At 41.5% G+C, this 13532-nt stretch overlaps 1 protein-coding gene across 2 annotated transcripts in view; it reads right to left on the reverse strand.

The window, feature by feature from the left end:
- The window catches only part of ETV4 (ETS variant transcription factor 4), a 50282-nt gene that overhangs the window by 14976 nt on the left and 21774 nt on the right, over positions 1–13532 (reverse strand). For both annotated transcript variants that reach the window (XM_083147574.1, XM_083147575.1), the window contains exons 5-8: positions 11699–11752; positions 2299–2425; positions 2048–2203; positions 1360–1613 (exon numbers count right to left, since the gene is read on the reverse strand). In XM_083147574.1, coding sequence (XP_083003700.1) covers positions 1360–1613; positions 2048–2203; positions 2299–2425; positions 11699–11752 — 591 coding nt within the window. The remainder of the gene's footprint in view (positions 1–1359; positions 1614–2047; positions 2204–2298; positions 2426–11698; positions 11753–13532) is intronic.

Consider the following 13532-nt stretch of genomic DNA (forward strand, 5'->3'; position numbering starts at 1 on the left):
TTATAATCCAAGTAGTCTAAAAAAATAAAAGCAATGCATTAGGTCCATTGTATAGAAGGGATTGGTACAAAATCCCAGCGGTCAAAATCCCGACATGGGGGGGACCTGGAACGCCTCCCTTTGCGGGTTCGCTGAGCAGCGGGCCCGGTGCCTCGCCACACTAATTTATTCTTATTGTGGACACCCATAGAGGGAGAAATTGTCTGAATTTCGGCAATCGGAATTTCGGCGGTCGGGATTTTGACCGCCGGGTTTCAAACTGCATCCCGTTTAGAATGTAAATGTTAAGCCGAGCCACACAAGTAAGACAGGCCATCTTAACACATGAGCATACTGGGTAGCTGCCCTAGGGCCCCACAATTCTAGGAGCCTTCACGCAGGGGTTTGCTGGTGTCTCTGGAGTTTCTTGTGAGGCTAGAAGAGATTACTGCCCGGCTGCATTGGTTGTGAACTACACAAAATAAGAGCTGTTGGAAACGTTCCCTACCGGCCTGCAGCCAAACAGTTAATGTCTGTAAGCCTGTCAATTGCTGGATAGCTGATAGTAGGTGGAGAGGCACGGCAGGAAGTTATATTTTTTACTTAAGTAAGGGCCCCAGTGCATTGCTTTGCCTAGGGCCCACAATGCCGTTAAGACAGCACTGAAGTGAGAGGCAATTCTATTTGTTATTGTAGTCCAAAATTTGTGCTTGGAGGAGTCATGCAGATCTCTGTTCACAGATGCAAAATGCCAAGTCCATGCACAATTGTAAATGTGTGCATCTTTGCTTATATTCCTCCAATTTTGAGCTCTATACAACTTGGCTGGGTCGTTTTTTATGAAAAAGGGCACGTGGGAGTATGAACTGGGCGGTGACAATGCAATTGCATATCAACACTGACTTTGGGAGTGTTGTCATAAGCTCTATGCTAGTCTCAGTGGCGTGTACAGGCTAAGGATCCTCTAGCAATAGGACTATGAGAACAGGAGAGAGGAAGATCCGGCTGCTAGGAACTCACAGATGCGCTCTAGATAGGAACAAATGCAATGGCAGCTGAGTTGCACCATATTCTTATGTGAAAAAAAAAACAAAAATGAACTTTCTATGGATATTGATATAAAGAAAGGAAGAAGCATGAAGTAATTTCTGCTTGTTAAATAAAAAGGTTACATGAGGTCATGTACAGACTAATACATTAGTCATCTGAAGGTGAAATCTCTTAATTACACTCCACTTAGACAATGCATTACAAGCCGAGAAACCTGGAAACACTGGCCTGTTTAGCTCTAAAAATGTTCCAGGTAAGATATATTGTTTATCACCCTAATTCAAGGGCTTAGAAAAAAGCAATTTAAAAAGGCAATACCAGTTGTCTTACCTGAATCGTATGCATAGTCTGTCTGCTCCTGCTTGATTATCACACTTGATGGGTATCTGGGAGCTCGGCTGGTACCAATGTGGTTAGCCTGGTCATACATGGGGTCATGATACTCCTGTTTGAAGCCTTGCTGTGGGTACTGGAGACATGGCTCAGATACCTGGCGCTGGTAGTTGGCTGGAGACTCTCTGCTCATGTTCTGTGTAGATGGAAAGGAGTGGCACATCTCTGGCAGTTGCTGTTGGTATCGGGAGCTACAAAATAGGAGATTATGGTAAAAATAAAAATTTGCAACATCACAAATATATTCAGTCCCGATGCATTACTTTATTATAAACAGATGTGTAATTTTATACCAGGGCTTAAGACACGCTGAATAATGGTAATAATTAGGGTCCAGAAACTATACCAATAGCCTCAGTTATTCCTCATGCCAAATTCCATTACTATGGACAATAAATATTACACAACCTTTGAAAAGATATATAAAACTGTTATGGCCAGATGTAAAACGGAGAGTGATAAACAGCCAGCCAATCAGCTCCTAACTGTAAAGATACAGGGTGGGATGAAAGTAGGAGCTGATAGGTTGGTTGTTTTTTACTCTCCGCTTTATCACTTTTTGAAGCTTGATACATCTGTCCCATATACTTAAGGGTCATTGAGATTTTTCCATAGTTTTGCTTACCCATGCTCCATGACATATCCTCCAGATTGAACAGGCTGTGACGTGCCCTGTTGACTGGCATATCCCCGATCCTGTCTGGAAAAGTGATGGAGTGGGGATACTTGAGTACCCTGGTTTGGAGACTTGATGCCAACTTGTCTTGTTTGGTCATATGTACTGTAGATAGAGACATGAATCATACAGCAATCCATAATATACTGCACTAGTGGCTTACAGTAGACAATACAGCTATGTGAATCTAGTGAGCTCACCTGGCATAAAGGCACTGCTCCCCATTACGATACTGATACTGTTGTTTCTGGCTGCATGAAAGACTGGGGTCTGAACAAGAGCTTGGCTGTTCTTTTTTTATTTTCACTGGAGGACTGTGAAAAGCAACTGGAGAGAGAAGGTTTTAATCAGAGTTGCACATAAGTCAGCCACAAATGTCTCCACAAAGCATGGCAGGAAATCATTGTGGATACAGTATATACACGTATTCAGAGAAAGCTACAGTAGCCATTATCACCATCAGCATGCATTTGTACCAGCCCTGTCCTTGATGCAAGAGAACCATCTGAAATCAGACTAATCTCTGTATGCTCAGCATTTCATAGCTCCAAGTTCCACCTACACAACCCACAAAATGCCATCAGAACATTCAAACTCCTACAAATTCCTAGTTGGAGAACATTTACATTCACTCAGCCACTTAGAGATGTAACTGAGATGGGTATGAGTAAGTCAACTGTAGCTGCTAAAAGTTGTGTATTGTTGCCTATGGAGCATGCGTAGTGTCAGTGTGACCAAATGCAAAAATGAATTTGTGTGTTACTCAATGGCAATTAATTTGGGTTATAGGCCATTAAACAAGTCAGCAAGTTCTGTCAAAGCTTGGAGATAGATCAAGTGGAGAGAAATAAATAACCAACCAATCAGTTCCTGTCATTTCTCAAAACAAAAGTACCAACCAATCTGCTTCTGTCATTTTATAGACTGTGTTTGGCAAAAAAAAAAAATACAAACTCAGATTTTTGGAACTTTATCTCTCTACACTGGATCTCTCTCCATGCTTTGATGACTATCCCCCAGAGTATTAAATAGTAGGGCTTCAATGTAAAATAAAGCAATACGGAAGCAAAATAAAAAACACTTGTAAGCCAATTTTAGAACTTAATAATGTATGTTATGTGTAAAAACCGCAACATATAAACAGACATAATGCCTGTATTTTAGCGTTCCCTATAAAAAAAGTCAAGTCATCTCACCTAATAATCAGTTATAGATTTCTTACTAGGCATGTGTCCAGGGGTGCCACTTTTTCAGGGAGGCACAGTAGGATCTGATGCATGAGGTCCTGGTAGGCACAAGTTTGTCATTACTTATTTAATTTGCTAATGGAAGTGGGGCAATGAGCAATACATTTGTGGTCCTGGTGGTGGTTGGGGTGAGGTTGGTGGTCTGGAAGCATCAGGAATGGGGTTGACCAATAATGTTGTGCCTAGTGGTGGCTTGGCCCCAAAATTTGCTCAGTAAAAATGGTTCTGGTTATTGTTAAATTAACAAAAACAAATAATCTAAGAAATATATACTCAAAAGCAGCAATTTCTCAGTCATTTCTAATTTACAGGAACACTTAGGCCATTTTGCAATAACAAGGTTTAATACTGAAAGCTGTAAAAGGCACTTCTCACTTAGCAATGAGAATTAATTATAAACACTTAAAGGAGTTTGCTATGTATTTTGAAGACCCACCCTACAGCTAATTGTGCAAAGACAGGAGATTTTTAAGGTGCTTTGAGGTAACATATGACAAATGTATTTACCTCTGATATGACCAGATTATTCAACAAAGAAGCAAGATTACAGAAATCTGCTTCTCCTTTGGGTGTGATTATTACAGTGTATTGCCTATATGTGTTTTACTTCATAAGTTGATTCACTTTAAAATTCTACAGTACCTAGGGACACTGTTGCGCAAACACATCCATTGAGGCTATGCACAATATGGTTTCATACGATCGTGGACCAATACACTCTTCATTGTGTAATTTCCTGTCCAGAAGTATACTGATGTTTGGTTTAGATACTATCTAGTCAAGTTAATAAAAGTAGTAAGAAATACATCTAATATGCAGAAAATTAGCACTTTTTATTGTGCAATCGGTCAATACTCAAAAAAACTGTTTCAGAACCGACTGTTCACGGATAAAAGGGACTGTTGTCAACGGAGTGCATATTTGTTAGGCTTTTCGGCCTTCTAGTTTGGTCTTCCAACAGTATTCTGCTGTAACTTCTTTGGTAATGTTTACAACTTGCCTGGCTACTGACCTCATGGTCAACTGAACACCATATAAATGTAGTTTCGTATACCAATGACAAAAATTCTAAATTAAATACATAATGACTGTAACTATTTAATACTCAATGTATTTACTTAGTTTTTAGATGAATTTGTGCTAAACTTATCTAGGCATCGCTGTAGTATCCATCTTTCAATGAGATTACGGACAGTCTGCTCTATGTAGAAAGATCTCTCCCTTTGCAATTATAACTAGCTCATCAACATTTACACACCTGAAATTTTAATATATAGAACATATATAATAGCTTTTGCTTAGCTGATCCACTAAGTGAAAGTCATATCATTGTAAAAAAGAAACTTTTTTGCATCACATTTTCCCCTAGGATTCAAGAGACACAAGAAGAGCCCAGTGAAGCGCATTTAAAATAATTAGAAACCAGGCAATGACGTATTTATTGGTCCTCCTGTCACTAGTCTCTATGAACCTACGCTCAGCTGGTTTGCCATTTCCCAGTGCAGTTGTGTGAGAAGTACCATGGGATGGTGTAACAGTTGCAAGGCTCTCACTTGGGACAACACTTCCTTCGGATACAGATGGTGGTAAGGTTATTACTGCCTTAAAACATCATTTTGCCAAGTCTGGTCACAGTGAAATTCTACAAGTGTAAACATAACAGTTTCACAAGAAGATTGCAAACACTATTCCACTAATGAGTCAGGAAAAGTAATATTGTTTGTTTCTGTAATTGTTCTGTAAAAAAATAAATTGGGCAAACAATATTATGCAACTGGGAACATAAATTGTTGCACACAGCTTACAGTATTACCTAATGCATGATGTGCAAAAAAAATTTGTTAAATGAAATATAGCCAGGCTCAATATAAAAACATGGGGACCTATTTATTTTACTTTACAAAGTGTCCATATAAACTATAATATATTGTTCCATAATAAGAAATGAGTCAAATTCATGGGCCGTCACCTTTCACACCAGGACTGGGAATGAGGTAATCTCCAAGTGTTACGATTGCCAATCAATAAGCTCCTTTTAGGCATAATGGGTCTTTAAAACCTGTGTCATACCTTTCACACAGGAATCAAGGCACTGACCTGAGGTGGTAGTACTGGGAATAACCCTGGTCGGTTGCAGTGTCACAGACCCCAGGTAAACCCTTTCAGACTAAGGGGGGTATTCAATCAGACCCGACATTGCATACATTGAACGTCAGTTCGACCTAATCCTGTTGAAAATGGACAATATTTGCACCTGCCGGAAATATCAACCGTTTCCAAGACAAGACAAGGTCGAGCGGACATTTGAACTATTCAATGTTGGGTCCGTTTTAGAATCCGAATAGATTCTGACAGTCAAAAAGTCCAAGGATCGATAAAAACGTCCATGATAGTCGAAAACAGCCGCGGATTCAACAATCCAGCGGCTGTTTTCGACAATGGAGATTTCACTATTGAAAAAGTCAGATCTGTATAGGCAGCTACTTGCCATTTTCAGCATATTAAATATGGATGGCTGATATTTCTGCGCCCCTCGCCTCAGCCAGATCTGGATATATAGACCTCATTCTGGTGAGCAATGTTTCCTAACTGTGGGTGCGAGCGGCCAAGTTGAATGCTGGGAGTAATGACCCTTTGACATGGGTGCCAGGGGCAGGCAGCTGTCCACCATGATCCCCACCAGAACACACGCAAAGTTAAGACACCTGAGAGTGTCTTAGATTTGCGTGTACCTTCCATATCATTCGATGGTCGGCGACCATCAAATGATGTGGGTTTGGCCCTGTAGGCTATGAATGGAAGTTTATGCATAACATCCATTCTCAGTCGTGCAGCAGAATTTACCCTGCGAAGGGGGGGGGGCGACCTGTGCAAGCAGCAGACACGCAGTGATGCAAACTTTGAAGCGCTGTGTGTCAACTAGAATAACCTGCCAGAGGGGTTCCCATAAAACAAAAATAAGAAATTTTTGGCTCATGCCCTCATACTTAAATGATGCAACGATTCTTTGCTAATGGAGGTTTTTGGAGACATTACTGCAAAACTACTTTAACAAATAGGTCCTATAGTGAAGTTATATAATTAAAGAAACGGATAATAGCAATGTGGGCACAACAAATGTTGGCCTTTACAGCAAAATCCATCTCATACCAAATAGAACTCCAGCAAAGTGCTTACAATAACCCATACTTGGCTACTTTTGAAAATGAGTTTCAGGGAGATTATACTTGGTAGTAGAATTTTGCACAGGTTGAGAGGGCGTGTCATGCTCCACCCAAAGGGCGTGTCTATTTCCATATACAGTATGCAGATATTGTGAAAAGAGATTGTGAACGTGGCACCTAGAAGCGTGGCTGTGTACTGCTACATCTGAGAGGAATCTTTTAAAATAGTCATTTTATAATGTATATTATATCCAAATGCAGATGAGCCCCAAAGCAGTTAGTAAGAGCTACTATACAGTACGCGGTAAAGTGCTGGGAAATGGTGCTGATGATTCAATGTACATGTATCTGTCTCTCATTCCTTTTCCCCCAAAACATTTAACAATGTAATCTGGGTTAGGTGAAATGAGGGAGATTGCTAGACTAATGAGGGAGATTGCTGCTATTTCAGGGAGTCTCCTGCAGAATGCAGGAGGGTAGGCAACTATGCAATAACCTTTAAAACCTATAGCAATGTTGGTATTGGTAGATGGCATTTGGTATTAACAGATGAAAAGTGATACTTCCCTGTGAATATCCTTAGGGCTAAATATGTACACAGGGGTTTAGGATTCCCATATACACTGCAGGCAGTAGAAAACTGCAATTTACAGACAAACCCTTCCATCAGTGTTTTCAGGTCACTTACACAAAAAAAAAAAAAACATATTGTAATTAAGTATTTAAGAGCCATTTCTCTATTACAGCATTAATATTTTATAAGCCCTTAAAGAGAATTAACTAAGTAACAAATGCAGATAAAAGAAAATGGTAAATCCATCTGCTAGACTACTTTATCTCTAAGTGCACAATAATCAGCCATACAAGGTACATTGTGCAACGCTTACATGGGTGACCAGGTCAAAAAAAGGGGCATTACATTTTTATTTGATAAATAATAGAAAGCATAACTTAAAGGTGTACATGGATTTTACATTTTCCCCATGATTTTATTGTATTTTACTACCTTGATCTGCTCCCCTACCTGGCAGCTTGCTGCACGGACTAAGATCTTTACGATTAGCATGGTAAAGATGGGGCTCAATAGAAAGATGTGATCTTGATCAATAGTGTCGTGCAATTTATTGATTGGCATGTGGGCCAGTTTGTTTTAATTGTTTATATACAACTTGGTAAAACCACACTTCCAGTCAACCAGAGAATTGTGGCCTCTATGCTACATGTAATTCTCCAGACATATTCTGTGTGAAGACAAATGGGGTCTGTATGTTGGAGAAACAGGACAAAAACTTAAGGCAAGGATGAGGTCCCATCGCCACACAATAAAAGAAAAAAAGACACACTTTCCTGTGGCCAAACATTTCTGCAGCCCAGGACACAATCAGGATCATATGAAAGTGATTATACTAAAAGGAAATTTCAAATCACAAAGAGACAGGAGGGTCTGGGAATACAAATTAATGACAACGTTTGACACCCTTAACACAGGACTGAATCTATCCGAGGGATTTATGGCCCACTACAACATCTGAGGAGACTGGCCCAGAGAGAGTGAGGGCATCGGAGCTCTAACTCTGGTCTGTCATCAACTTAGAGACAATAAAACTTTCACACTACTTATCTACAAACCAATTAAGGACTCAATTTACAAGCTCATTCTGTTATTTTGTTTTGTTCTGATCTTAAGAATGTCCATCTATCACATCTTGTTCCTACTCTGCTGTGTATATATATGTGGTTCTTCACACACCTTGTTATACCATGCCTGAGGAAGAGACCTAAGAAGTCTCGAAAGCTTGCATTTTAACAACATTTATTTTTGTTAGCCATTAAAAGGTATCATATTTGCTAGATTGCTATTTTGTTTTTCTCACTGAGGAACAATAAAACTTTTCTTGACAAATTAACATGACATTCTGTAATTAATTTTGTTTTGTATTTCCTGTTAACATCACATTTAAAATAAATAAATCAATAAATAAAGAATATAGTGCTATTAAGCAGTGTTTTGTAGCACTGTGCAGATTTTGCCTTCACTATGTATAAGCTACCTTGTACTCCCTGACCGCGCTAATCTAAAGTAAACAGGTTGACCTTATTCTAATTGTTTTACAGCAGCCATGAGGAGAGACCTTGCTCTGAACATGTGGATGGGGAGGCAAGGAAACAGAACCATCTACCATAAAAAAAAGCCATAGTGCAAGTTTTCAGTGAACAGCAGATTCTGAATGCAGTAGCTAAGGGGCCTATTTATCATTGGTGCCAGAAGAACTCATAATTAAGGGGGCTATTCGATTAATTGTTGGTGCTATTCAATAAGCATTGAATGACACGCACGTGAGTACCCACCGATTGATTAAACATCCCAGCTCGTCGAGCTGCGAGGTAAAGTCTGCAAAAAACCTCAATATCAGCTTGCACACGCCCATTGATTCGGTTTACACAGAACCAGCAGGTTTGCATGAGAGTCCTGATATTTCGGTCTGGGAAAGGGGCTATTTCATTGAATAACCTCTCCCCACACTGCAGGGTGGTGGGTGGTGAAGTCCAGTAGCAGGCCCAACAGAGGTGGCTACTGACAATGTGAGAGAGAGCCTTCATAGTCAGCGAATCAAGCATACACACTATGCATTAATAAACAGCACTGAAATGGTCTGTTTAATCTTATGTGGGGTACACACCACGACGACCCGCTCACGATGCACATTGTGAGTGGGTCGTCAGTGTTTCTTCAGACCGGCTCACGATGATGCGGGGGGGGCACGACCCGCTCACGATGTGCACCGTGAGCGGGTCCGATCCGATGGCAACCCGCACCCGGCAGTATGGTCGTTATTCAGATCCTACCTGCAGAAGGTAGGATCTGAATAACGGCCGACCGACCCGCGGGACCGTGCATCGTATCGGTATCGGTCCACACCAGGACAGAAAAGGGCCCAATCACCACACGATCTACATCCAATTGGTCGGAATTGGATCTAGATTGAGGGGATCGGGCCCTAGTCATCCTGATGTGTACCAGGCATTACCCAGTTTAAGGAATAGCAAAAAATAAATCAGCTAACAAATGTGATTTCTTTAGTTTTATTAAATATCTCATTCATGGAGTGCGACCTAATAAAATCTCTATACCGTAGCTTGCAAGCCAATAGGCAGCATGTGATGTGCTCTGTGGCCAATGTGGAACAACAAGTTGCAGCTGGGAGGACAGACTTCCTATCTCTGCTATACGTCACCAAAGCCTGATACAGCAGTACTGACATTTCTACTGCCAGAAGAAAAGGGATTCATTAAAGAAAAGATGGGGCAGCAGCTGTTTTGACAAAAATTTAAACCTTTACATGCCAGAGCTTTGACTGTAGAAATAACAAACAGAACAGGAAGTTACAAAGGAGGGGGTGGGCAGACTACTGCAGCTAGTACCAAGAGGCAATATAAAACAAACGTATAACGCTGACAGTACAACTGTAGCACTAAGGGGTTAATCTAAGGGCACATAAAGCACTGCACATAGTTCAGGAACAAGTCTGAACGTGACACACCCACAGGCCAGACCAGACACTTCCGAAACAGCTCCACACAATCTGTTATGGGAGCAACACACAAACCCTTTGAAAAGACTGCATCCATAACATAGGGAAAGGCATGGTGTGCAGACAGAGATTCACACTCCTTTATCATGCAGCTTCTCTTACAAAACCCTATACTATTTATAGAGGCGGCTACCCCACACCTTACGTTTAACCTCTTCACGGCCAGACATATATATACAAGGTACAGCATGTGTGTTGGCAGTCTTGTACTTTAACAGGAGCTACACTACCAGTGACACAATGAAAATGTATGGAAGATAAAAGAGGGAGGGGGGGGGGGGGGGGGGGTGATGAGACAATGGAACAGCCTTTATTCTTTATCAAATCGGCATGGTTAAAATGTTGACAGCTGTGTAGAAAGGCCTGCAGCTGGTGTACAGTATCTAGTCAATGCAGTGTCTTAAGTCCTGTAGCCAGCACGTGAGGATCGGGAACTCAGAAGAAGTGTGCAAAGACACAGGGCACTAATGACCTCTAATGGAATCACACAGAGTTGTTGCACTTAGTGGCTAAGTGGTGTTACAAATCTTTATTAAACATGAATAAGTGCAACTCTCCTAGCCACCCAATGACAAATTTACAGTTACCTTCTTAGTCTAGAGAGCAGCAAAAATATATGCCTCAAGGGGAACAGTGTGAATGGTATGTAATAGCATACAAAAGAACACACACTTACAAAATATGTGAAATCAATCCACAAATTAAGCTGCTCTCTGCAAACATATGATATAAAGTGAAACATATACATAATACAAACATACTTACAAATTCACCAAGTAACTAATATCAATCCCGAAATATAATAATGAGTCGTCTTATAAAGGAGTTGTCTTTAAAGGAGATAAGAACTAATAATGTTGCAGGTGGACACCTTTTCCATGGGAATAAATGTAAGCATTACCCGAGGTGGGGCATTATATGTAAGATCTGCACAACCACACACTCCCCAACATGACCCTCTCCGGGAGGGACACAATGCTATGTTTCTGGACTTCCCTCTTAATGTGTGATTCCCATCACCTGTGTTGAACAGGTTAAGTGATAAGAAAGGTGTTTCTCCACAGTTGATGGTAATCATACATTAAGAGGAAAGTACAGAAACAGAGCATTGTGGCCCTACTGGAGAGGGTCATGTTGAGAGGTATGCAACCATGTATATGTCAAATTGTCTCAGCAACATACTCCCACTATATGGTTGTGATTAGTTCCCCTTTGCTGAAAGGACCCGGATGTGATGTCAGATGAGGACGGAAGTTGGTTGATACCCTTACAGCATTTTTTATTTGGTCTCTAATCTAGGTTTGGTGTAGGTTATTTTCTGCTATTTCAGCTGCATTGTACCGTTGCAGGCTAATTTCACTCGCCACAGGTTACTATTCCCACTCTAAGCAGATGTGGACCCAGTGCATGATGGGAAAGGTCCTCCCAGTGAAGGGGATCTAGCCGCTACCCTGCACTATAGCAGCCTCACTCTCTGGCCATATAATGTGATAACCCCAACAGCAAAGCTTAATAGTGCTTTCTGATATTATTTATCAGTCGTGGCTTATGTTTCATCATTATCATGCAATGGAAGAAACGTGAAATATTACTTACGATTCTCGGACTGTAAGTCCTGCAGAAACTGTTCATCACTGTCTGGCACTTGAGCTAAACAAAGAAAAAAATATATATAAAATATAATTTACAAATCAATTAAAAGTGTCAGCAGAGAATTAATGCAAAAATAAATATGCAAAATAGGTTTTGATAAACGATCTAGCAAAATAATAGAAAATGGATGCAGGTCTCTTTTCAATCATTAGTTAGGTACATTACACTAGATATGCCTCAAAAATGGGGTGTTTTAACATATTAGGCTTGAAGACACAACATTATAGACGTCAAATGTTACCTTCACAGTGCTGAAACACCCTTTAAACTGGGACACACATGAATTACATATGTTCTGTGTGTCTAAACTGAAATCCTAGCTGATACCCCTTTCACATCGAAAAGCCATGTCGCTCCCGGAATCCGACCTGGCTCCAGGATTGCGGTTCCAGTTCTGGCACTGAGAAAACAAACCCGGATCACCCATTATACAGAGGGTAACCCAATTTTAACCCTTCTTATAACTCGAGACCAATTGCCGGGTTGGTCGACCAGAGTTATGAGCTATGGTGCTTTCACACCGCACCTTAACCCGGGTCCAAAGTCATCCTGCCACAGAACCTGTGTAATTCATGAGTGTACCACTTTTAAAAAGGGATAGTAAGGAAAGCTTAAATATATGTGCGATCATTTATAATGTTTTAATATCAGAAAAAAATGCTATTTATTTGCATGAATTTACTGACCAACACCAATGACAGGAAACAAACAAAATTGCAAACAGATTTTCTACAATAATTGTTTAAATGTGACAGTTGGATGAGAAAATGTCATGAGATCAGTCTGATAAAAATATAATAGTTGACTCCATATGGACTGCCTAAGTGTGCCTCTCTGTACTAGGTCTACTGTAAGTCATAGGACAGCAAAACATATATAAATTTGGGTACTTGTTTCCTATCTGGGCGCCCACGATTGAAATCGCGGGCATCGGGGGTAAAATCGGGGCCATCGCGGGCATCGCGGCCGATAAAAAATCGGGTGCGATGTGCCAGACGCGATGCCCGCGATATTCCTATAGAGAACAATGTTAAATGCCTCAATTTACCCGCGATGACCGCGATTTACCATAGGAAACAATGTTAAATGGATCAATTTTCCCAAATTATCATAGGGAACAATGGGAAATGGGGCAAAAACACCCCTGAACATAAAAATGTCCCCCCAAAAGTAGTTGACGCCACCCCGCCATCAACGTGAACCCGAAGCGTGGCGAGCGCAGCGAGCCCGCGAGGGGCGGCGGTACGCGTCCTCCGACCTTTTCATGCCCTACTATCCACTAGGGCGTGGAGTGAGAATAGAATAGTGTGGCGAGCGCAGCGAGCCACCGAGCCCGAAGCGTGGCGAGCCCCGCGAGGGGACGCGGATACCTTCACAGGTAATCGCGTCCCTTCGCGGGCTTCCCAGGTGTCCGCGTCGCCATGGACACCTGGGAAGCCCGCGAGGGGACGCGTATAACTGTGAAGGTATCCGCGTCCGCTCGCCACACTATTCTATTCTCACTCCACGCCCTAGTGGATAGTAGGGCATGAAAAGGTCGGAGGACGCGTACCGCCGCCCCTCGCGGGCTCGCTGCGCTCGCCACGCTTCGGGTTGGCGTGGATCGTGGGGTGGCGTAAACAATTGGGGGGGCCATTTCAGAGTTCAGGGTAACTATTTGGGCTCTAAGGCCCATTTAACATTGTTTCCTATGGTAAAATCGGGTCCATTGAGGCATTTAACAGTAAAATCGTGTCCATCGGGCCTTTTTACATTGATTCCTATGGCAAATCGGGAG

This window comes from Crinia signifera, chromosome 6 (assembly GCF_055691185.1).
Source record: "Crinia signifera chromosome 6, ASM5569118v1, whole genome shotgun sequence".
Lineage (NCBI taxonomy): Eukaryota > Metazoa > Chordata > Amphibia > Anura > Myobatrachidae > Crinia > Crinia signifera.